The 26,085-nt window shown below is 40.9% G+C and overlaps 1 protein-coding gene across 2 annotated transcripts in view; it reads right to left on the bottom strand.

Moving 5' to 3' along the window:
* Window positions 1–26,085, bottom strand: part of ADGRA2 (adhesion G protein-coupled receptor A2) — a 128,732-nt gene that overhangs the window by 47,892 nt on the left and 54,755 nt on the right. Inside the window, exons 1-2 of one of the 2 annotated variants that reach the window (XM_075207483.1) lie at window positions 10,855–11,039; window positions 8,054–8,125 (exon numbers count right to left, since the gene is read on the bottom strand). In XM_075207483.1, coding sequence (XP_075063584.1) covers window positions 8,054–8,125; window positions 10,855–10,889 — 107 coding nt within the window. In that variant the 5' untranslated portion in view covers window positions 10,890–11,039. Of the gene's footprint in view, window positions 1–8,053; window positions 8,126–10,854; window positions 11,040–26,085 lie in introns of those variants that run through there. The other variant, XM_075207482.1, reaches the window with a different exon arrangement.

Genomic DNA, 26,085 nt, shown 5'->3' with positions numbered 1-26,085 from the left:
CGGACGCTCCTGGAATCGGAGACCCAAAGTCCTCAGCACTGGGGGAAGAAACCGCCAAACCCAAATTTCAGTATCGAGGAGAAAACGGTTGATTCCAGAGATCACCTTGTTCCTGGATCGGTGGATCTAAACATTTCCCATGTAGACTCTCTAGATCTTGGTGCACTACTACCATAATCGTGACTTGTTTCCTGGTAATTAGGCAATTTTTGCATTTGAAATATTCTACTTCAATATGTATTAACACAGAATAGTGAGAATTGAATTACAAAATAAGAGACAATTAAAATACGGGGGCATTTCTAGGAACAAAATATGCCAAGGACACATCATTAACATCTGTAATTATCCCTGGAAACTACAGGTTATTAGCAGCTATAACACTTACAGGGCTAGACCAACATGAGAAAATAAGAACATTCATAGGGATAGACCAACCTGTAGCCAATCAGAACAACTGAAGAGAACGTTAACAACACTAACATTTTGTTGGGGGGGGGGGGGGTAAAAGAGCTGTGTTGCATGTCAGAGCCTAGAGGTGGTCACCAGTCTCTGCAATAATTCAAACATTGTATTATCATAATTATTGTCCTACATTTATAAAGCACTGTGTCTGTACCATTTCTTCTCCTCCTACTTCACTGTACTAGCTTTACTTGGAGATGTTGGCGTCTTGGTTTTACTTGTCCATTGTTCTGTACTGTCTTACCCTGTATGGTCAACTGTTTATACTCTGTGCGGCATTGTGGAAATCTTGTGGCGCCTTATAAATAAAGGATAATAATAATAAAGCACCAACATATAATCTAACGCTATACATTGAGGGATCCTGATACAAATAACAAATTCTACAACCGTTCTGCTCAAATGAGTTTACAATCTCAGATGTGTGGAGAACAGCTGATTCCCATCAGGTATACGGAATAACAATTGTAGTGGTGGATGGGGAAAGTGTGACTACTATTGGTCAGCAGCATTATCTGCCACTAATATAAACGCCACCACTGGAGACTGCCATTTCTTTGCAGATACCGGTGGCGTGGCACAGTTAGAATAAGGAGAGACAGTGGAACAAGGAGACATTAAAGATGAACCAGTCACTGTATGAACGTCAAGGCAGTCAGCTGCTGACAACCACACCTGTCCTTCCACATTTATCTTCAATGAACCAAAAGAAGGAACAAAGATGGCACCAGCAATGACAACTAAACTATCTGGGTCCAGCAGCTGGCCTGAAATGGTATTCCAATAGATCTTCAAAACAATCCTGCCCTTAGTGTGATGACACCTCTTGGTACCACTTTGTAATTTCCCACTGCCTTGATGAACTTTTATCTGTTTCATATGTGTGAGAAAATGATTATATGGGAAGTGTAATGTGCAGCCATCTCTAACTAGCATGTTATGTGACCATATGAGCAAGGACAAGAGGTGAGAAGAAGCACAGCCCCCTCTCCTATCCTGTACTATGTCTCTTGCCTTATAAGCACAATCCTCAGACCAGATGTACAAATCAAGCTAAAATTATTGTAACAAACGTTGTATAAGGAAATTGTGCAACCCTTTGCTTCTCTGTTCTAAAGTTCTCCCAGTGTTCTGTGAGTCCTGGTAGTGATACATCTGTAAAACAGATTTTTAGGAGTAACAAAAACAAAAACTGGTCTAATAAAAGAAGCTGAAAAGGGTTAAGTGCTGGGATGACAAGTGGCTTAACCAGAAACCAATTTATATTGGCAGTGTAGTAGTGACACAATGCACATTTCCATTCCAAATGTTATATAGCTCCAATACGCAGAACCTTCTCTGGGAAGGGTCAGCATGGGCTCTTAACATGACTGCCCTTGACCCTTTCCCCACACATGTTCTTGACCACAGAGCAGATTCCAATAAATCCTAATAAAGGAGACACTAACATACACACTACTCCTAGAGCCTCAGGGCCGATTCTCCTCTCACAAGTGGTTTTAATGATATTCGAGTCTCTGGGACAACTTCCAGGCAGCTTCCATACCATCAGGCTGACGGCATGTTGTGTATTAGAGAATACGGTAGCAAGCCGACGACAGGCCTCCGGTTGGTGCCGGCTGCGCCAGTAGCGTGTTTGTCTTCTCTTCATTATTGAGGTTTCACAGTACTAAATCCAACACCCTCCCCTTAACACTGGCACTGATGTCGTATTCCCGCAGAGTCTGGTGCCACTTAGGAGATAATAATACCCTACTGAGAAGGTGACAAGGAGTCTGGTCTGGGTGTAATATGTTAACCCTTTCCGTCATGAAGAGCGCTGCATTACAAATTGTACTGTGCACTAACAAAAAACATTGTGATCCATTGAAGCTATAACAATAATAACTAGTGATACATCTTACCACTACCACATCTCTAAAATTGTCGAAGAGACGAAGAGGAGGACTAGATGGGGCCAGCTTCAGACCCCACATTAAAGTTACAGGAGGCTGTAGCATCATCATCATCATCATCATTATTACCATTTATTTATATAGCGCCACTAATTCCGCAGCGCTGTACAGAGAACTCACTCACATCAGTCCCTGCCCCATTGGAGCTTACAGTCTAAATTCCCCTAACACAAACAGAACAAGAGAAACTAGGGTCAATTTGATAGCAGCCAATTAACCTACTCGTATGTTTTTGGAGTGTGGGAGGAAACCGGAGCACCCGGAGGAAACCCACACAAACACGGGGAACACATACAAACTCCACATGTATAAGGTCATGGTTTGGAATCAAACTTATGACCCCAGCGCTGTGAGCAGAAATGCTAACCACTAAGTCACCGTGTTGGCCACTAGCATGAATGGCATAATTATTGTTTCTTTATGCAGATTGAACAATCTGATATAGGGGTCTATTTATTAAAAATGTGCAGTGACAATCATTATGCATCACAGCAACTCGCTCTGGGAGCCCCAGCTGAAGTTCCACCTCCTTCACCAACTGTTCTTACTATTTATCAGCAGCGAATGGAAGAAGCGCTAAGTGCATGCGCATAGCACTTCCACAGGTGAACGATCCAGCAAAGCCGGAGAGGCTTCAGCTGGACCCCATTGAAAATGACAGGTAACGCCATCCAAGTTCTGCAATGAACTGAAAAACTCTGCATTCCCCCATATTGATATATGGGGACTGTGTTAAGAAACGTTAAATGGGTTTAATGGGGCAGCACGGTGGCTTAGTGGTTAGCACTTCTGTCTCGCAGCACTGGGGTCATGAGTTCAATTCTCGACCATGGCCTTATCTGTGAGGAGTTTGTATGTTCTCCCCGTGTTTGCGTCGGTTTCCTCCGGGTGCTCCGGTTTCTTCCCACACTCCAAAAACATACTGGTAGGTTAATTGGCTGCTAAAAAATTGACCCTAGTCTGTGTGTGTGTGTGTGTGTGTGTGTTAGGGAATTTAGACTGTAAGCCCCAATGGGGCAGGGACTGATGTGAATGAGTTCTCTGTAGAGTGCTGCAGAATTAGTGACGCTATATAAATAAATGGTGATGATGATGATGGTGGGTTATGGCAGGAGAAATGAACCCTTCATAAATTGTGTGATGTCCATTTCTGTTTCAATGGCTGGTTGCACTTTAATAAACAGACCCCATATTTTGATGCATGCTCAACTATGCTACAGAAATGATTTTTCTGAAATATACACACTATCATTGTTTATTATAGTTAGCATATTTCCTCTAGCACTTATCAAATCTATTTGCTGCTGATAGCTCCCTCTATTCAGTGTTATTTACCAATTCTTTCATCCAGGACAGCGCTGACGGAAAAAGGGGCTGTCCCGGCGAAGAGGTGTCCTCCCATGCAGCAAGCTTGTCTGTCTGTACCTCCTCTGCAATTACATACTGCGTATGTACAGCTAAAAGTCTGTGCATGCCCAGTTACTTCACTTCATATTAGTCTAATCCTTCTACGCTTCTTGTAGCAAGATAAATAAACTTGTTTGGCCATTCCCTATGAGTGCGGCCTTAGCGATGGGATTTGCATTGAACCCTGGAAATATCTGCCGTTTTCGCAGGATTCAGTGATAAAATCTTTATTGATAAGAATTTTTTAATTAAAATGCCCGTTTAGAAAGTCAAGATGCCTACACAGCAATTTCTGTTTCTAAACGAAGCCAAGCATTTAGAATAGGCCATACTATATACATATATTGCCAAGCACACACAAACACAAAAGCAAAGTATCTGTCAAGAGCTCTGATAATCTGACATACATCTAAATGAAAGCATGCTGTTCATATGTGCTACATAAGCAGATTTTACCACTGCGTGGATTATAAGTAACACATGCATTGTATCATGAAGGGACATTAATCCTATTTGTCTATTCCCTTTGCATTTGAAAATATTAAGAGATAAATGTATAATAATATTCCTGTTGCAGGTCTGTATCTAGATTCTATAAAGGTGCTACTATGTTTGCATAGTTTACCCTACTTTACAATTGTTTTGTGTGCAATTTTTTCCTAAAAACCGTTTTGTTAATTTTATAAATATTTGTTAATCCACAATATAATAGTTTAGGGGCATGGTCAAGCTACAAGGGTGGCTTATAATGCCAGTAAAGGTATGGTAAGTCAAGAAGACTGGGAAAACGCAAACAAATACCAGACAGATACAACTGCTCATGTTATCCCAAAGCCTGTAAGTAAAAAAAATATCTACCTATGTAGTATATGAATTCCCCTGTACCCTTATTTATTACTCATTCTCATTCAGATATATACATGTAGTAATCCAAAATCAATTATGTTCTTAATTGATTCCGGAATGAATTAAGCACATAATTGAATTTGGATTACTACATGTATATGTCTGAATGAGAATGAGTAATACATAAGTACATTTTCCCATATTTTGCTTGTCATAAGGACTAAGGGGCTCACTGAACGTTGTAGCCCTCTGGAGGATCCCTGGTTAAATGGACAATCTGTGTTCGGATATTTTAGTGAATTACACAATTTTACACATTGTCAGAACTTTTACACATCTTATATCTAGGTCATAGTTGCCAACCTTTACGGGCTGGCCTCCGGGAGTCTCGGAGTAGAGGTGGGCGTGAGGGGGCGGGGCTCCGCAAATTGCATACTTTTGGCCCCGCCCCTGTGACGTAATGAAGCAAACGCATCATTTTAACACGGGGAGCCAAAATGATGGCGATTCCCGGAGAATCGCAACATGGAGGCTTCGAATCTGCCCACTTCAATAGGAAGTGGCCACATTCTGTGACCGTATAGCACTGAGTAATATACTGCCACTATATAAAATAATAATGGTAATAACACACACTGCATCATGAGACACCTACGGTATTTTCAAAATGGCAGAAGTAACAAGTAGATGAGGCCCATTTATATTCAAACTTGCCCACTTTTCCTGGAATGTCCAGAAGACTCCCGAGTTCCGGGTAGGTCTCCTGGACTCCCGGGAGAGCAGGCAAGACTCCTGCATCCTGCTCATCGGGGTCCAAAATTATGCCATTCATGGTGAATTGTGTCATTTTGCCCCCCCATGAGAAAATGACAATTGTATCGTGGGGGCGGAGCCAAAAAGATGCAATTCGTCATGCCCGGGCCCCTCCCACCACACCCCCTCCTTGGGATCTCCCGGAGGCCAACTATACAAAGTTCGCAAGTATGTTTATAACGCAGACAACACATGGACCAGTTGAGAACAATAATTGTTTCTTATGTCTGAGTCAACACACTTGGGAAACGTATAACTACTACAGCAAAGTGACTAATTCTCAGCAAAGCCTTGCATTTAATTTAGGCTTTATGAGCATAGCGTAATTATGTTCCTTGTGTTTTGTTTCTGTAAAAGAAACATCCCAGTCTCTGTACAGATTATCTCTATCTGTTCCTACCAGAATTTCATACATATATCATCATCATCACTATTTAGTTATATAGCGCCACCAATTACGCAGCGCTGTACAGAGAATATTTTTCATTTACATCAGTCCCTGCCCCACTGGAGCTTACAGTCTAAATTCCCTAATACACACTAGTGTTAATTTTGTCAGCAGCCAGTTAACCTACCAGTATGTTTTTGGAGTGTGGGAGAAAACCAGAGCACCTGGAGGAAACCCACGCAAACAAGGGGAGAACATACAAACTCCACATATATATGATAATTTCTGTGTAACATAAATCAGACCCACTGTTTTCTACCTCATGTATTTGGTAGAAAGACACAAGGGGCCTGATTTATTAAGGATCTTAAATGAAGAGGTATCTTATTTCAGTCTCCTGGACAAAACCATGTCACAATGCAAGGGGTGCAAACTAGTTTTGTGTTTTGCACATAAGTTAAATACTGACTGTCTTTTTTCATGTAGCACACAAATACTTGATAGCTTATTTGTACACTGAAATTTAAAGTTGATATTTGTGTGCTACATAAAAAACAGTCAGTATTCAACTTATGTGGAAAACAGAAAGCTAATTTTCACCCCTTGCATTGTAACATGGTTTTGTCCAGGAGACTGAAATAAGAAACTTCTTAATTTAAGATCCCTAATGAATCAGGCCCACGCTCTTTTTGTCAATGTGAAAAAGTATATATATTTTTAAAACCATTGCAGGAAAGTTTGTAGCTCTGTGTGCTTACGCCTGTGTATGACTGTTGGCATGTTACCCCATAGACACTTCACTTCATACATCAAACGAAATTACCCTCTCACCCCCCCTGATTTCACAGCTGGAAGCTGTAACCAGGCTCCCTCTGGGTCTGAGGGACAAAATAAGCCTTCTGCTTTCCCCAATTTCTGCATACCTACATCTAACCCGCAGCTCTGCAATAAATCTCAGGCTCATTACAAGCTGACCGGGCTATAAAGATTCCTATTGCTGGCAGATAAGAGAGCTCTGTTCTGGAACCTCAGCATGCAGCAGAGGGCACTCAGTGATGATACAAACAATTAACTCCGTGTGTGGAGATTCCAGAACGCTGTGCACCATCATGCAGATCCTCCAACATGTTCTCAGCTTCCCTATAAGAAGCCACATTTACAGGCTGAATGAATAGTTCAGTGTTACCAACCGCTTCCCCTCAGAGGAAGAGTTAAAAGAACACTGTTGTGAATAATCCACATTATAGAACTGCAATCAGCATCAGCCTAGACCAATGTTCATAAAAGCCTGTCTACTTTCTTAAACTTTCTCAAAGGTTTCAGGAAAAATAAGGGTATTTTAAACAAGACCCCATCATGGTGTTTATGGATGGAGGGAGATTTATGTAGTCCAGTTTCATAGCTTTTTTGGAACAGTGTCTCTGTCGTGCAGAAAATGGAATAAATATTGGCAACATGTCAAGCGTAGTACAGCCCTTTCTCAAGACCCAAATGTCCTTCTTGATCTTTCCATCATTTATAATGTTTGCTTACAGACCTGGATCTGGTTTCCCGCAGGCAAAGCACTGTTAATGGCCACGAGTTATAATTCCCTGAATAACTGGGGTCAACTGTAAAAACTTGAGTTACAAATTAAATGGTTAGGGTATACAGAGTCGGTAGGTTTATATTTAAGATTAACAGCTTTGACTGTGATATATATATATATATATATATATCATACTTAGCAACTTTAGAAAGTTGGTTTCCGGGAGCCTGCCGGGGGAGGTGGGCGTGATGGGGGCGGGAGGCTCCAAAATGTGCAACCCGCCCCTGTGACGTAATGACGCAAACGCGTCATTTGACAGCGGAGGGCGGGGCCAAACGACGCGATATATATATATATATCCATTACCCAGAAAATACATAAAAGTAAAAAACTCCCCCTTCTCTAAATGTTATGAAGAGCATGAGTATGCCTGACACACATTAGCAAGGTTCTTCCAAACACTGGCCATCAGAATATTCACAATTTTGCACCCCTGAGAAGCACCATGTTAGTCCTCCAGTTTATGTGCTTTCCTGTAAAATAGAGGGCACTTAAACAACGATAGGCACATGGCATCATAAAACAGTATTATGCCAGCATCTCCTCCAGAGACATTAACTGTCCTTAAAAATTAGTAAACCTGCTACTTACAACTTCTCCAGTTCCTGAAGTCCATAAAACGAGCCATTCTTCAATACAGTTATCTTGTTATTGCTGAGAATCCTGTGAAAAGAAATGACACCTATTAGTTCACTGTAAAATATTTTAGAAACAACTGTCCTAGGTTTGTGGAAAGGTCACAATTGCCCGTGTTTACAAGGTCTATGTTCCCATTATTGTCCTTTCCACACTTTAGAAACTATCTGTGAATTTGCACTACACATCCTTGTGGCACGTGATTGTGGGTTTGATGTAGTTGTTTACTCTAACTAAGCATAAGGATAGACGTCTTTTCTGGATTCTAATAAAGAATACATTATAACCAGTGAGCACACTATTGACATTGGCTATAATATTACAGTGGATACAACATAATATAATGATATAATGATATATATTAGTATTATATAATATTACATACACTATACAGTATAACCAGGTGATGCAGAGATTTATTTTAGCTGGTATTACAAGTGTACTATTATCCTAGACCCCCAGTATTAGAACTCCATTGTCTGGGTCCCCAAAAAGAGAAAGCTCCCAATAGAATATACTACAATCAAATGTTCTGGTACTTATTATTATTATTATTATTATTATTATTAATTTTTATTTATAGGGCGCCACTAGGTATCCGTAGCGCCGTACAGGGACAGACAGAAACACGATACAGGGTGAGACAGCACGGTACAGTTAACAAAAAGCACAGTAACTCAGAAGCTCAATGTACATTTAGATGAGAGTGAGAGCCCCCAGTGGAGTAGAAGGGCAGGAGGACCTCACGGAAGAGACAAGGAGCTGGAGAGCAGAGTTAAGGTGGTGGAGAACAGAGGGAAAGGAGGCCCTGCTCGAAGGAGCGTACAATCTAAGGGGAGGGTAGGACGGACATAGACGCAAAGGTAGGAGGATGGAATGGGGAGAACGGAGGCTGAGACGGAGAGGGGGGGAGAGGAGAAAGAAAAGGAGGGAGGTAAGAGGGGGACAGGAGGGAGGGCAGGAGTGGGAGGGGGGTAGGCGGAGACTGGGAGGAGGACAATTAGGTGGGGGACTGGAGGGCTTTAAGGAAAAGGTGGGTTTTTACCCCAATTAGGTACCCCAATTAGAGTCCTAACACAAAGGTTGCACAGCTCGTATCATATAATGGGAATGTGCATTTTAACCAGAAGGCACAGTATAGCAAATGGCCAAATCATACATGGCAGAGACCAAACAGCCAGCCATAGTACCAGCTGATCTGGTTTCACTGGTTAATAACACACTTGCTGCATTCCAGATCCACCAATGACAGAAAACCTACTGAGTAATGTATAATCAATTTACAAACTTCAAAATTCACAGACATGAGAAATAGACTTTCTGAACATGTTTAATGCTTAGAGTTGGCTGGAAACAGAGCTATTGAGCGCTTGGCTCATGATTTGCAATCACATTTTAAAGGACTGAACTCACACTATCTCTGAGCAGCCAAATTTCTCATTTGTTTTATGAGACACATAGAGCAGCATTATTAACCCCCGAATCACACAAAGCAAACACTAGCAATCATTTCTGTATGTTGTCACTGTATGTATTTTTCTTATGTTTGACTTTGTCTTGTGGACAGAGTTCTTTTATGCCTTATATGCAGTTATACATTGTATATTGTCAGAGTCACAAGAAGAGAAGAGGGGCCCCATGGAACTCATTGTAAATTCCCATCTGTTTAAATAACCTTTTCTTACTTTTTTTGTTTAAATACAGGTTCATATAGAGGTCCTAAAATAGGCAGCTCGTGCTGCTGGCGAGAGCAGCTCGTGTTGCTGGCGAGATTGCTAGAAGTGCAGCGCAGACAGCTAATTGGTACATTCAGCAGCGCAGCACATACGGCATCTTATTTATATCGCTGAGCTCCATTCCCGCTCAGCTCTTCAGTGTAGTCCTCCCCCTCAGATTCCCACCCTTTCTATTTGTTGTTGGAGTTTGTTTCAGGAGCGTGTCACCCAATTACATTTGGGTGGCCTGCTTCAAATTGATGGTGTTTGATTAAAGTGAGTTGTTGGGAATTTTAAGAACTTTTAAGGTGATGGTTTTAATATTTGTTGAATGTCATTATTAATCAATTTGTGGTTTATTGAAAATGCACGGTAAATGAGTGGTATGAAGTCTTTATTCTCTAGATGTTATGTATTTTCATTGAATTTATTGAGGGTGCGCTTGAACATAGCCCTAGGTGCTGCAATTTAGTCATGAATAGATACACCGCCTAATCAGCAAACAGAAATGGAAACTATACCACATTTCTACATGTTATTACAACTTAGTACTACAAATCTGTGACTTTCCCAATGTGCTCACTTGCGGTAAACGCAAGCGGTTGGAAAAGGCAGAGTTCAGGTCAATTTAAAGAGGCAATTCCAGACAGAAGATTTTTTGGAGCAAAAAATGGCTGCCAGACACAGACACAGTCTGATACACAGACACAGGCTTACAGCTCTCAGCAAGTCTTGTGACACAGAGGGGAAAGGGAGGGAGAAGGAGGCTGTCACAGTGCAGACAGAGCTCAGAGAGTTATGCCAACGAAACGCAATGAGCATTGTTGCTCACATTGTCCGATCTACTATGAGACTGCAAATCAACAATATTCGTACAAACTCCGAACATTCCTGAACAAGTTGGCACATCTCTACATACATCATAGCACTTGTTAATTATTTATATCAGTATTGTGGTGCCAATCGTCCTGGAGGGAGAGAAGAAGAGAGGGATAGAGAGAGAGATAGAGAGAGAGAAAGCTTTACTGGCACAGTATTCACCTCCCAGCAGAGCTGACAATTACATTTCCGTTCATAAAGAATGCAACCGAGTTTCAAACTGCCTCACCCACCACCAGTGACTGACATTATCACTCAGCTATTCTTTCAGCCCTTATGCATAACAGTTGGTGGTGAAAGACATCATTATTAAAGTGGAAGAATTCTCTCTCAAGTTCAGTACAGAGTTTGTCCAGACATACAATCAATGGCCCTTTATTACAGGAAGTTGCACTCAAGGTGGGTGGAGTTTTACAAGTGTCGGCACTTATCCCACTTCCTGTCATTACAGAGAATCACAATGCTGGGTCAGGGGTCCCGGAACATTCAGATGGAATTCAGGAGGGCAGCAGCCTTTTAAAATAACAGTGGAAAAGTGGAAAGGAAAAAACAATGCATGGCACAGAAAAAGGGATTGAATCCAAACTGTATGGGGACCATATCAGACTTTAAATTAAGACAGTGTGCGATAATAAATTCTGTTATATATATTTACATATATATATATATATATATATATATATATATATATATATATATATATATATATATACATACATACACACACAGTGGTCAAACTGGAGGTGTATATATACTGTGATATGCCATTCCCCTACTGCTTTCATTGAAAAAATATTCGATTCACTTACATTCTCATCATATTTTTAACTTTAAATTTCCACTTCAACCACTGTATGTGTGTGTGTGTGTATGTATATATATATTTTATTTATTGTAAAAGGCACACCAAACAAATGCTGCTGTTACGGGTTCGCTGAACCACTTTGCTGTAGTTTTATTCAGAGGTATCAGGATGGTACAGAGAGCGACTCTTGTTGCTCCAGCAATTCAAACAAAAGTATCTACAATTACATGCGGCCCTGCTGCTAGCTAGACACACAGTCCTCTCAATTGTCACCGGCCACTGGCTGGCGTCGGTCGCCCTACCCACAACAATATATCTCGTATATATATCTATACACACAGTCTAGCTGCAGTTTATAATTACACAACAGAATAGGCAAAACACAAAGTTATTCTTTCCTACAGCGCCCCCTACACAGAACTGTGGACTACACGTCAAAGTTTTAGCAGCTAAATTCACATTAATGACCATACTTCAATGAGCAGATCATCTGTGTATCCTGTGTACTTGAGTCCTCTTTTCTATCTCCAGTCTAACAAACCATCTCTCTGCAACACAAGGGGAGGCAGAAGCCAGCAACAGGTTCAAGGGCCCAGGCATTCATGCACAAGTTCATTAAAGCTTTTTTAATGAGCAATTAGTGCTTGCGGATGGGGACACAAGCTAATGGGGTCAAGACGCCCATCTACTTCTCTGTCTTTATGTGTTGGTTCCCTGACTGCTCCGGGCCTGGGCGCATTCCTTTTTTTAACCTCTGATATGCTAGCTAGGGCACAGATTGCGATGCAGATTGTTAATCATATCTATGCCCACAAAGCCTGGTAGTCATAGAAGTTCCATGTTATTTTTCTTTATAAAGTAAGTGGAAATATTTCTTAGCAATATATGTAGAAAACGAGGCAGGCGTGTTAGGATAATATTAGTGAATCAGTGTGCAGCAGCTATGTCTGAGTGTTCTTGACCTAACATCTTCACAGGAAGCTCCTTGAATATCTGACTATCAGAACACAGGTTAACTCTTTGCAGGAAACTCTTTTGTCACAGGACAATGCTTTGCCCAGAGCTACATTTTCCCCCAGGAGGGGTTAACGAAGCAATCTCAACACAAAACATCCAAACATCTGGTTTTATAAAAATAATGGACCAATTTTCTAACAGTTTGGCCAAGAGGAGAAAAAAAAACAACTTTGTTTCATCAGGATCACAGTTCTGTTTTTGATTTTATTATTTTTTTTGTGTGTGGAAAGTTTGGGCAGCAGACGTGATGTGGTTCAGGGGAGCAAGATAACAGAGGTGCGAGGTTCTCCGCAGCAGAAAACACATCTACACGGAACACGCGTGTCACAAGATGCAGGATACTGAAATTCTGTCCTGTATCAGCAACTACATTTTATTTTTTTCCTCCACGGAGCACAGGAAATAATAGAGGAAAACTCTAAAAATATATTATGATATATTGACTTTTTACTAAATTGCACCTTATGAGTATGTGTTATGTGCCTGGTAGGGAAATTAGACTGTGAGTTTTACTGAGGCAGAGCCTGATTTGCTTGTGTAAAATTATCTGATAGTATATAACACTAATAATATTTATTATATGAGTAGAGGTTAATAATGGTATTAAAGTCATGTTATGATTTATTTTCCATCAGTACAAGTTAAATTCATAATTGCCTTCTCTCCCGGAATGTCCGGGAGACTCCCGAATTCCTGGGAGTTCTCCCGGACTCCCGGGAGTGCAGGCGAACCTCCCAGTTACTGGCCATGTCTTTAAATAAGTGGCGGGGGGTGGGCCTTATGACGCGAATTTTGCATAATCGTGGCCCCGCCTCCTGCTGTTATAGGCTTAGAAAGATTATAACAAGTTAAGGGATTGGGCCATGATGACGCAAATCATCGAACCCCTCCCCCACACGCCCACCTCGCCCCGATCTCCCGCATTGCAACTTGCCAAAGTTGTCCAGTATGGTTGAATTAACTTAATTGAATATATTGAAATTAACAAAGCGGTGGTACTTCATTAGCACGACAGTGAACATGAATATAAATCATTACTACTTCACACTTTGCAGTTTGGTTTTAGAAGGACTATTAAGAATATACCCTTCGTGTTCATAGATATGCTAATGTTGGTGCTAGCTAAGGTTTTCCTTGTGTGCTTTGGGTTCGTATAGTAGGAATGGAACTGCACATAATGGGCAATTTATGACTATATATGGTTATAATGGGTATGAAAATGTACACTACATGGCCAAAAGTATGTGGGCACCTGAACATAACATCCATATTTGCTTCCTTCTAAACCATGGGCATTAATATGGAGTTGCTGCTATAACAGCCTCCACTCTTCTGGGAAAGTTTTCCACTAGGTATTGGTACATGCCCTCCAGGATTCGCATTTATTCAGCCACAAGAGCATTAGTGAGGTCGGTTATGTTGGGTGATGAGACCTGGCTATAATTCGTTGTGCCAATTCATCCCAAAGGTGTTCCGTGGGCGTTGATGTCAGGGCTCTGGGCAGGCCAGTCAAGTTCTTTCACACCAAACTTAGGACCCCACTTCTTGATGGACCAGGGTTTATGAATAGGGGCATTGTCATGCTGTAGCAGGAAAGTTATAGACTGTTGTCACAGGTTTGGGAGCTCACTATACTGTAGAATGTCATTGTATGCTGTAGGAATCGTTCTGGCTTCCATCACATTTAGATTCATTCGTCAGACTACCAAATGGTGAAGCGGAAGTTGTCACTCTGGAGAATGCCACTCCAGTCGGCATTTGGCATTGCGCATGTTGATATAAAGCTTATGTGTGCTCAGCCATGGAAACCCAATTCATGAAATCTGTAAATTTGTTAGGAAATGAATATGACACCAATTGAAATCACAGGTTGCGCATTAATGAGCTAAATAATGCACCTAAAGTAACTGGAATGTTTATAAGAGGACACTTCCCCTGTGCCCATGGTATATTCAACCTGGGCTGTGCTTTACTGCTTGGTGAACGCAGCTCAACCAACTCTGTACATAGGGTTTAATAAAATGTAGAACACACCGAAACTACACACGAGCATTCAGACTGGATGCTCAACGTGCACTGACGTCACACAATAGGACCGGCTGTGTCAATGTCTGCCAAGGAAAAGCACCTGTCCAGAATTCTATCTGTCCCATCCCCTTATAAAAAGCTGACATGTTCATTAGGAAAGGAGGGTGTTTCTCTGTCTTTCGCCACTAGAATAGAGAGGTGAATGTGGTGTAATTCATTCAAGTCAACAGCCTCACAGAGATCTTGCATCTCTGAAGTAACATAATTTTGTGACTTTTACAGGTTATTAAAGATGTGGAACAAAAATATTCCCTTCATCATCTTCATTGTTTATTTATTTATATAGTGCCACTAATTCAGCAGCGCTGTACAGAGAACTCCCTCACATCAGTCCCTCTCCAGTCTAAATTCCCTAACATACACACATACAGACTAGGGTCAATTTGATAGCAGCCAATTAACCTACTACTGTAGTATGTTTTTGGAGTGTGGGAGGAAACCAGAGCACCTGGAGTAAACCCACTCACAACACAGGGAGGATATAAAAACTCCACACAGATAAGGCCATGGTCAGAAATTTAACTCATGACCCCAGTGCTGTGAGGCAGAAGTGCTAACCACTAAGCCACTGTGCTGCCTTTACTTCAATTTCAAAGAGGGGATTCCACCCCAGGATCCCCTTTACCTGAAACTAGGATGCTGGAGAACACTCCTCTTACAAGGCTGAAAGATACTGAATCTGTCCATTATTCTTTATTAGAGCTATATGGATGGATTATTATACATAGTGAAGTAAGTGCCTTAAAGAACGATCCAGCATCTGGACTAGAGGGGGGGGGGGGGGGTTAAATTAAGGAGGGGAGTTGTCCAAAAGTGGACAATTCCTTTCGTTCCCCTTACTCCAGAAACACATTTGTATAACCAAAATATGCTTTCAATTGGGCATTAGCCATTCTTTACATAATGTATGACTTCAGCACATATTTTTTTAATTAGTCTAAGAACGTTTATGCTGTAAACACTTAGGAAATGCCATTACCTATTCCATAGGAAAATACAATATTTCTTTTGACAGCAATTTTAAGCTATAAACATAAAAGTAATTTAGCCAGGAGATTTGGCCACAATGAGGTTTGTGACGTTAAGGAACAGAAACTGTTCAAGGTATAAATGACATTTTTCTTACTTCCACACCATTGTCAGCTACATTGACCTGCAATGCTGGCAATGGCATTAAAAGAAAAAATACAATTTATATAAATATTTGGTTTAAAATACATTAATTTGGAAAAACACAGCAACAACTATTGGATATGTTGTAGAGGAAGGTGAATTGTGCTATTTTTGTTCTACAACTGGGATAGCAAAAAACTGGACATATAGGGCCTGATGCATGTTGGGATGGTAATGTACAGTAACGGTGCATATGCAGTCGACTCAAGTGGTGGGTTTCTCATAAATGTGCTTGGTTTCAGCCACAAGCTACAGGGCAGGTGTAAGTGACAACTAGTAGTGGTGACTGACAGGGCATCAGCTTGGCTTTAAAAATTACAAATATGCGTGTCACTAAATAACACAGAACATGTGAATGCAAGTAAGATAGACCAGAAAAAGTATTGTATGTACAGTACACATTAAAATAATCTTTATGTATCTAATGTAAAAAAAAAAATACATAATTTTATTTTAAATCCATATTTTTATTAATGATTATACTATTAAGAGCTGTTCATGTATTTTATAGTATATACAGATTTTTATGCGTTCTGATGTGACCTTAAAACATACTTGTGTACTTTGTGTTGTTGGCATCTAGGAGATCCCAGGGAGGGGTGTGGTGGAAGGGCAGAAGAGGGTGGGGCGGTGCGAATTGCGTAATTTTGGCTCCCTGTGGGCAGGATGCGGGAGACTTGCCTGCTCTTCCGGCAGTCCAGGAGACCAGTGCCATAACTAGGGCTGTGCGAGAGGGTCCCAGGGAACAATGCTGAAGGGGGACACAGTTTATGAAGATTTTAGGTTCATTTTGTTAAAATTGAGGGCTAAGGGGGAGGCAGTTTTCCTTCTCGACCCAGGCGCTAAAATTTTAAGTTACAGCTCTGCAGGAGTCCTACCCAGAATTCGAAAGTCTCCTAGACATTCTAGGAGAGTTGGCAAGTATGCCTTATATTGCACATATGCATGCGTGTGTACTACAATCTCTTCTTCTGTCTACATAAGACACGTTACATTTAGGTAGAACATATGTACACCTAGATTCATACTGAAATGCATCTTGAGAACAGCTATGACTTGATTACGGTGGGAACTACGCTTCTGCGCTCATTTTTAAAACGCAACTTGTTTGCAAGTTGCGTTCAGACGTAAATCAGGCCCACAATGATTAACAAATATATTCACATTTCCTGTTCACAAGAGTATACAATCTACAGGCTATAAGTGAATAAATATCCTGTTATCGGCAATTTGTTACACGGACTTGTAAGTTTGCAAGTTTTGATTTGTCTAGTTCAGTTGAACTTACACCAAAATAAATTGTCATAATATATTATGTACTAATTACACATCTTTATACTAATAACTATGCAGGGCTTTATTTAAAAAAAAAATTCCATCCACATGAAACACTTTTGTCAGCCCTCATCTCCCCCCACTTGGCACATGTTGGGGGATCGGAGGAGTTTACCAGTTACTCTGTCCGTCAGCGCCTCTAACGATTTCTAGATGACAGCTAGGAGACAATGTCATTTAAACTGGATTCAATGGAGAGTTGTCATTTGTCAAGGGAGCTGAATGGATAGATACAGCCATAACCAAGGTACAGAGATACTCCTGTGGGCAACAACACAGGACAGAACCCCAATATTGCTCACCGCCAAAAGTATAAAATGTTGAAGCACAGTATATTTGTACATGAAGAAAGAAAACATTTCTCCAAAAGCAGCTTTAGGAGTTTGCGACGTTCTATGGCTTGCTGTCCCAAGCCTGCAGAAATGTATTACAGAAAATACATGTTTTTCCATATTATATAACTTAATGGAAGTATAAGAGCTACACTTATACAGCAGGAACTAGATATTAATTTTTGTTCTTCCGTCTAGCTAAATAACTAGACATCTTTTTAAAACTACTAGAATACCAGCTGAATCTCTGCCCTTCTTTTTAGTTGCATTGAATTGTGTTGAATTAGAACACTGCCAATAATGACAAGTACATTTTAAATGAAACGGGAAAAAATAAAAAGTTCCGGTCATATGAAACACTGCATGTTCCTTTTCAGTTGAGCTCTAGCACAGATTTTTCAAAAATATGTTCGGTGCGCTGTGACTGACTACATTTCCTTCATGTTGGATTGGGCTACGTATAATTACACTCTAGGACACTGTTGGCTAACCTGTGACACTCCAGGGGGTAAATGTATCAATCTCCGGTGTTGTCAAAACCGGAGATTGATACATTTACCCCCAGATGTTGTGAATCTACAAGTCCCAGCATGCTTTGCCAATATATAGCAGCTTATTGCTGGAAGGGTATGCTGGGAGTTGTAGTTTCACAACACCTGGAGTGTCACAGGTTAGCCAACACTGCTCTAGGAAGAGTCTAATAGTCAAGATTTGCGGTACCGAAAACATGTGGGACTTAGAAAATTAGGGGCGTGACCTCTGTAAACGGTAGGCGTGGCTGGCGGTCCAGAGGTGTGGTTGCGTGGACATCTTATGGTGCGCGATTGGAGAAAACCCTTGACCTACAATTTCATAATAACTGCAAAGTTTTTACAAAATATAATAAAATATCATTGTTTCCTATACAAGGGACATCTGCATTGATATCACACAGAAAATGATGCTCATTAGCTCTGGAGAAGTTGTATACCACTTAAGTTTTATAAGACTTTGTTTGTAGCCATATGTATTACAGATGGTAGCCATTATATTATTATCAATACATAACATAGTTCTGCGTCATTGCAGAACTATTACAAGCCGAGCCCCGGTCTTTACCTAATAGCTGGCATTAAACGAGTGTCCAGCGTAGAGGAAATGAATTCCATCTGATCTGAGGATCTGACCTGCAATACTGACTGATTTAGAGTGACACCTCCGCTCGCCGGCTCATATGTATGGCCTGGAAAAGCCAGATTCTAACACTGCTTGTGAATAGAACACATTATGGATCTCTATAATAGCAGATTCAAGCACATAGGCTAGCCTCTGAAGTGGTTCCAGATTGTGTCTAGACAGAAATAAAAGAGAAGGGGGCAGGTAGTAGGGAGGGGGGAGCGAGCCTGTCATATGTAGATATACCTCCAATATTCGGGTAGAGCACTAGTGTACAGTATTGGTGCTCAACCTCTGTTCAGCTAAAAGCCCAATTGTCAGTGTACCCTGGTCCTGAGATCCAAAAGGTGGATCTCTCATTACAATGTATTGTATGTCAGACATTTGGAAGTTCCCCAACCACAGGCTGTGAACCTCTGGACTTCATCATTCATTTCATGTCACTGATAATATCATGGGTGATAGACTGTATAATCAGACAGTGTTTTAGACAATACCCATCAAGTGTATTTTTCTATCCATGGAAGAACAAAGGCATATAATCAGAGACACACGTGATACTGACACATAAACGGGGTTCACAGCCAACAGGAAGGCCGTGGCTGAAACCGTGGCTGACATCCAGCAAATAATAAAGACAGTGTGTAGACACTAGTCCAGCCAAATCATTCTTTTACAGTCTGATGTACAGGTTAAACCTATAAATACATGATATAGAAATAAGACCAGGCTAATTAAACATGGCGGTTTACTAAACCAACATTTGGTGATGTCAAAAAGTGCTGGAGCCTTTGTGTCATTAGTTGTAAAACGGCAGAGACAGACAATGAAATTGGGCATCTACTACGTTGCAAATATCTAGCTTAGTCTACATACGGGTAAGCAGAAAGAAGCCACTCAGGTCATAAATTATTCACAGGAACAGCATACTTAGGGGTCGATTCATCATTGGGCCAATGAAGTACCGCCACTATTTACCATGCCGGGGACCCCTCCTCCATGATAATTATTTCCTAACATCGGCACATGCGCATAGCTATCTGATCCTTGAGGGATTCAGCTGGATCTCATGTAAAATCAAGTAACGCCATCTGAAATGACATTATTAGCGCTTTTCGCAGCTTAATAAATGAGCTAATACCACTGTCGTCATAGAGGTCCATGGGGACCGCGGTAAGTACCAGTAAATAGGTTAAGTTATCTATTTAAAATCCAAAATGCTAGCGTAAACACTGGTAAATGGCTCTTTAACCATTGTTTCTTATTTAACAGGGGGTTAACGCCGGAGAAGTCAGAGATTTTTAGGTTTTTAAAATAATTAGACCCCTAGATCTATGTGTCTGTTTTTACTGCACTACTATAAATGCACGTGAAGGCAGTTATGTAAAAATTATATGTATGTCTTACCACATTGCCTGTAAAAGAACCCTAGACAAATCTGTTTAATGTCTCCTGCAGCCCAGGGCAAGCTTGCAAACGATATATTTATCTTAACGTACCTGGTAAAAACTTAAAGATAAATAAAAGAATGAACCAAAAAGCAGAGTTCTATGGGCTAGAGAGTAGAAGGGACATATGTTCTGTGTCAAAAACAATAGAAACCTGTGACAAGCGGGAATAGGCTGCTTGGAGTGGACCTAAACATGTTATAAATAGCTCTCAGTTAGTGTAACTGTCAACAGTCTGTCCATCTGCGCAACTCTACAGTGGTCTCTCTGCTATAAAGTGGCCGGGGTACATTACACAAGATAAACACATCTGCCCAGCTTGCAGGACAGGAAGACAGTTTCTTGTGGCAGCTGTAAATATAGCACCTTCAGATTTACACTGGACTCTTCAGACAGTTTCACAATCTCTTTTTTTGTTAGTGCATGGGTGGCAATATGGCATGATGAAGAGTCAGTCCAATTAAGTGATTTTAAATAAGAAGAATCTTAAAATGTATCATTATAATTTGAGATTGACTTTACAAAATTACTAATGTTAGATTTAATAACAGTTCTCTAATTTCACTCTTCCAGCTGATGTAAAATGATACATTAAAGCGTCCAAATAACCCTCAAGCAATATATGTTGTACATTAAATTATAACTTGCTACTTACTACTCTCCATAAATAAGCCAGGAGTTTGTTAGCTCTTCAGGTCAGTGATCCCCTCCTATATTCTTTTTCTAGTGATTTTATTGTTTAATGTATATGCTATTATGTTATTACACTTACATGACCATTTTAGTGACTTAGTGAATAGTGACGTCAAAGGTTGGAAAAGATAAGAATGTTTTTCACATCTGTTTATAGCTGTATTCAGAACACTCATATATTGTACCCTAAACAGGCATAGATCACTATACATATCTAACAAGACCTGATTACATGACATGATAATAACACAATCCTAGTACACTCTACACAGAGACAGGACTCTATACCACCACCCCAACCTCACTACTGGATATGTTGTTAACATAGACATAGAACACACCAACCAACATGACCTGACCACTGGACATGATCATAATATAATTCTAGGACACTGTATATAGACATAGAACACTACACCCACCCAACAGGACCTGACCGCTGGACATGATCATAATATAATTCTAGGACACTGTATATAGACATAGAACACTACACCCACCCAATATGACCTGACCACTGGACGTGATCATAACAAAATTCTATTACACTCTACACAGATATTGGACCCTACCCCTTCCCTCTCCCAACCTAACATGACCTGACCACTGGATATTGCCATAATACAACTCTTTATATTCTATAATGTCCCTGAAACTCAATGGCAGTTAACTATGAGTAGAGTGAGGGCTTGGGGGAAGGGTCCATTAGATGTGTGAGTTAGGGAATACTTTATTAAAAGGTTGTAAATAGTGAAGTTATACTTTAACTTCAAATAAGAGTTATATTATACTGAACAAAATAAAATGACCATACATATGTGCAACACAGAGACTGAGTAACAGAAAAACTTTGTAGAGGATATGGGCAGACTGATAACGCAGCTCTCAAACATGTATAAAATGTAGACCAAAGCATTGCATTGAGGGAAAATATGCCACTTTCAATACACCACAGTGTTCTAAATTGCATTTGTCCCCAGATGGCTGATGATTGGCTGCGACTCCAACAGGACTTAGGTTGTCCCAGTTTGCCTCAGAGAAGATTTTCAGCGGCCATATTGCGACTGGATTAGAACCGTATGCGACGGGCAATGCACATCTGCTTTGTATTGAGCAGCTGCAGACAGAGGAGATAAGGAGAATTCCAGCATGAGCCCGCTGTGCACAGCCATATGTCTGAGCAGCCAGGAGAGATGTGGATGGGGGAAGTTCATCTGTGCAGTATTCTGGCCGTCAGCGGCAGATAAGAGGCCCACAAAAAGGATGATAAAGCTGATAGAAGAATTAACTTGAGCTGTACCAGCCAGTCGGAACAGTTTATGTCACTTTTAACTTTTATTTGCCAGAACTGTGGCGCTTATTTATACTAGATATATGATAGCTACAATCTGATTGGTTGCTATGGGCAACACCTACACTTTTTTCATTTTAGTAAATCTACCCCCTAATATATAGTATACGATATGCATTATAATGCACACCAAGGCATATCTTTTACTATATAGATACACAATCACTTCTTTCTCTAACTGCTAAGTTGCAGGGATATTTTAAATCAATTCCTAACTTATGACTGAACTTGATTGCATCCCCTTAAGTTGTGCAATGTGTAATACATAGTTGCCTACTCCGGGAGACTCCCTAATTTTTGGGAGTTCTCCCGGACTCCCGAGAGAGCAGGCAGAAATCCCGGATCCAGCTGTCGCTGTTGTTGAAGATGGTGGGGGCGGGGCTAAACGTGCCATCGTGGCCATGCCCCCTGCTGCGATTGTCTAAAAGTCCCTAAGATTGACAGGGGCGGAGCCTAACCGTGCACCACGCGTGTCCACGCCCCCCCTCGACGGACCCCCTCCCCGACAGCTGCCTTCAAAAGTAGACAAGTATGGAGTAATAGTTAAAAAAAACACTTTTTTTCAATGACAAATAAAAGTAGTATCAGTAAATGCAAGTAATTGTGATCTGTGATTAATTGGAACATTGCTGGTCCTTCATGTCTTCATATGGCTTAATGTCATGTATTAACCAAATGACAGAGAAGCCACAAGGCAGTGAAAAGATAATAGGGCTGGTATACAGTCTGAAGCAAATCCACCTACTGGGTGCAAAATCTGCCCCCAGTTCTCCCGTCTCCCGGGAGAGCACTGCTACCTCCCTCCCGCATCTGCCCACTTCTCTTGTGAAGTGGGTAGGGTTGGGGTCTAATGACGTGATTCACAGCGAATTGCGTCCTCCTAGCCCTGCTCCCGGATTCTCCCGCAAATCGCAGCATTCGAGCATCGGGGGCCGGGCCTAATGATGTGATCCACTTGGCCACACACCACGCACTCGGCAACAGATCTCCCCTCTGGGATCTATCGGAGGGAGATCCTACGGTTTGAAAAAGTACGACTTTAAGACACAAATTAACATAAACTCAGCTTACTCTTCAAAGTCACAAACATATAAAACCTATAATACGGAGATAATTAAACTGAAATCAGACACTTGTCTGGCAGCCAAGTAACGGTTGTACTTATAAAGGGGCAAACTATATATTAGGGAAAAGACAAGATTAGTAAGATTCCAAAATTGAAACAAAGCTTGAGTAGTCCACACAACTAATAGGAACAAGATATCAGAATGAACAGGGTGAATATTTAGACATTCAATATAGGTAAATATGTTCCCCGTTGCATATTTTAACATAGTCATGCCCAGTGTCCCTAATTTCCAGGAAAGTCCCTCCCATGTTTTAATGATTTGTGCCTGTAAATGTCCCTATTATTCAATAATAACCAACTGCACAATATCATTACTCTTTTCCTGTATGTTAGATGCCATTCTTACTATACGTTCTCTAGGCCTTATAAATTAATATTTATTCTAGCAAAGTATTTACAAATCTAAAAAATGTTTAAAAAGTTGTATTGTCTGATGAAATAAATAAGGTCTTGAATACGTGCCCCCTAGATAAATCTGGATGCACTGTCACTATACTCCATGTGTACAAACCTCCCTGGCAATAAAGCAGATTTTAATTACAGAATGCATATAAATTCTGGCCTGAACAGCGATGACAAATAGGCTGAATAAAGTAATTTGGGTGCGTGGGACTAACACGTGGCCCGTCCTACAGCTGCACCACACATTTTTCTATTTTACCAGTCAGAGCACTGTTAGAGAGACCAGGAACTACGACACTGAGCGACTGTATAAAGAGCCACCTGCCAAGAACGTATGTGGGCCTTCATGTGTCTACGTTGGAAATTACCCAAAATTGTTATATTACCTATGAACAAAAAATTATTTTTTAATATACATATCTAGGAGATATTAAAATGAATACTGTATTAATGAATCATTGGATAACAGTTCTACAATGAACTATCCTAAATTTCCCTAAAGTCTGCGAGCAGCTTAGTACTAAAATGGCCTAGTGTTGTCCTCAGTGCACAATTGAATGATGATATCTAACCTCCTAGAGCAGGGGTGTCCAACCTTTTAGCTTCCCTGGGCCACATTGCAAGACGACGAGTTGGTTTGGGCCGCACATAAGATACACGAACAGTAACAATAGCTGATCATCCAAAAAACCATAGAAAACATAGTTAACATATATATATGAGAAAAAAAGTGATATATATATATATATATATATATCACTTTTTTTTCAAATCCCCCTATACTTACCTTTCAATCGCCCTGTTCAAAAAATCCTCTCTAGTTATTATACTATAATCACTTTTTGTATTGTTTCGATGCAATATCAATAAAGTGCATTTAAGCCAGGCATTGTATATCAGGGTGCCCTGACCAGGCCTGCGGTACCTGACATATACACCACTGTGACCCCAAATTGTGACCTGTTTTGCTAATTACACCACTATGTTAGTTAAGGGATAACAACTTATAATGGGCCAAAGAGAATAATATATAATGCCCCATTAGTATTACAAGTAGAAGTATGTAGCAGGGAGATAAGGTCCATGATGCTCCAGGACCAGGTGACTTTTATTCACTGGTCAGCGTCCCTTGAAATAATAAAAAAAATCCCCCTTAACTTACCTTTTAATCGGCTTGTTCTCCTGTCCTCTTCTCTTCTTTTCTCCAATTCTGTGCTGCTGATTGTTCTTCTCGCGCGGGTGACTCCTCTGTGCTGCGCTCCGCAATGGATGTTGGGCGTGATGACATCACGCCCGACATTCACTGTGAGCACCGCACGGAGGAGGAGACAAGGGAGGGAGCCGGAGTACCGCCGTGACCGCAAGGTAAGTATTTTCTTTTCTTTTTTTTTCCATTAACAGTGCTGCCCCCTTGCCACAACCAAAACTCCTTCTGGGCCACATTTACAGACGTGCTGGGCCGCATGCGGCCCGCGGGCCGCGGGTTGGAAAACCCTGTCCTAGAGACTGTAATTTTACAGGACAGTGAAAAGTCTTCAACATTAATAACAACAGCAACCATACTTTCCAACTCTCCCGGAATGTCCAGGAGACTCCCGAAATTCGGGTCGGTCTCACGGACTCCCGGGAGAGCAGGCAAGTCTCCCGCATCCGGCAACTGCCTAGCCTAAATGACGCGATTCGTGGTGAATTGTATCATTTTGGCCCCGTCCCCACGCGCAACAAAACGGCATTTCCGGCACGAGGGCGTGGCCAAAATGACGGATTTTCCACGCCTCGTCCCCACCCGCCCTCGAGTAACGCCCCTCTCCCGGAATACACTTGCCAAAAGTTGGCAAGTATGAGCAATACAACATGTAGCATAACAAAATGTACTGAAGGCATTGGACCAGTTCCCAGAGATAAAAATGATCTCAGACATTTGAAAGAAGTTGGGTATGTTTGAGTGAACAGTACATGAATGACCGTCATACTCATCTATCCTTATATATGCCAACCTTTTTGGCCCAGGACGCCATACTCTTTTCAAGTGTATAATAACTGGACACTGTCTAATAAAATAATTGGCTTTACTGCTGGAAGAATGGTTCAAACAATTGTCCAATTTGTCAAAGATCTTGCCGTTCAGCGACCAATGACAGCGCATGCAGGCTGATATCAGTAATATTCAGACTACCGATTTCAATAGCATTATTGTCATGTATCTCACACATTTCGGAACCAAACACAATGTAATATTCTGCCACCTGCATCCTAACACTGCTGATATGGCAGCAAGGGACCAGCTTAAGATGTGTAATGTGGTATGATGGATTGGTTAAAGTGAATAAAAAACGAACATGTGCAAAATGTAAAAGATGACAGAACTGTCATGTTAGATGGAGGTTATGAGAGATCTGGGATAGCATGAGTAATGACTGAAGAAAGATGATAGATGTATGGAAATCACTGGCTATGGGTGGTGT

The sequence above is a fragment of the Mixophyes fleayi genome, chromosome 4, assembly GCF_038048845.1.
Source record: "Mixophyes fleayi isolate aMixFle1 chromosome 4, aMixFle1.hap1, whole genome shotgun sequence".
In the NCBI taxonomy this organism is placed as follows: Eukaryota; Metazoa; Chordata; class Amphibia; order Anura; family Limnodynastidae; genus Mixophyes; species Mixophyes fleayi.
The sequence above is the reverse complement of the archived record's forward strand: the minus strand, read 5'-3'. Positions and strand labels throughout refer to the sequence as shown.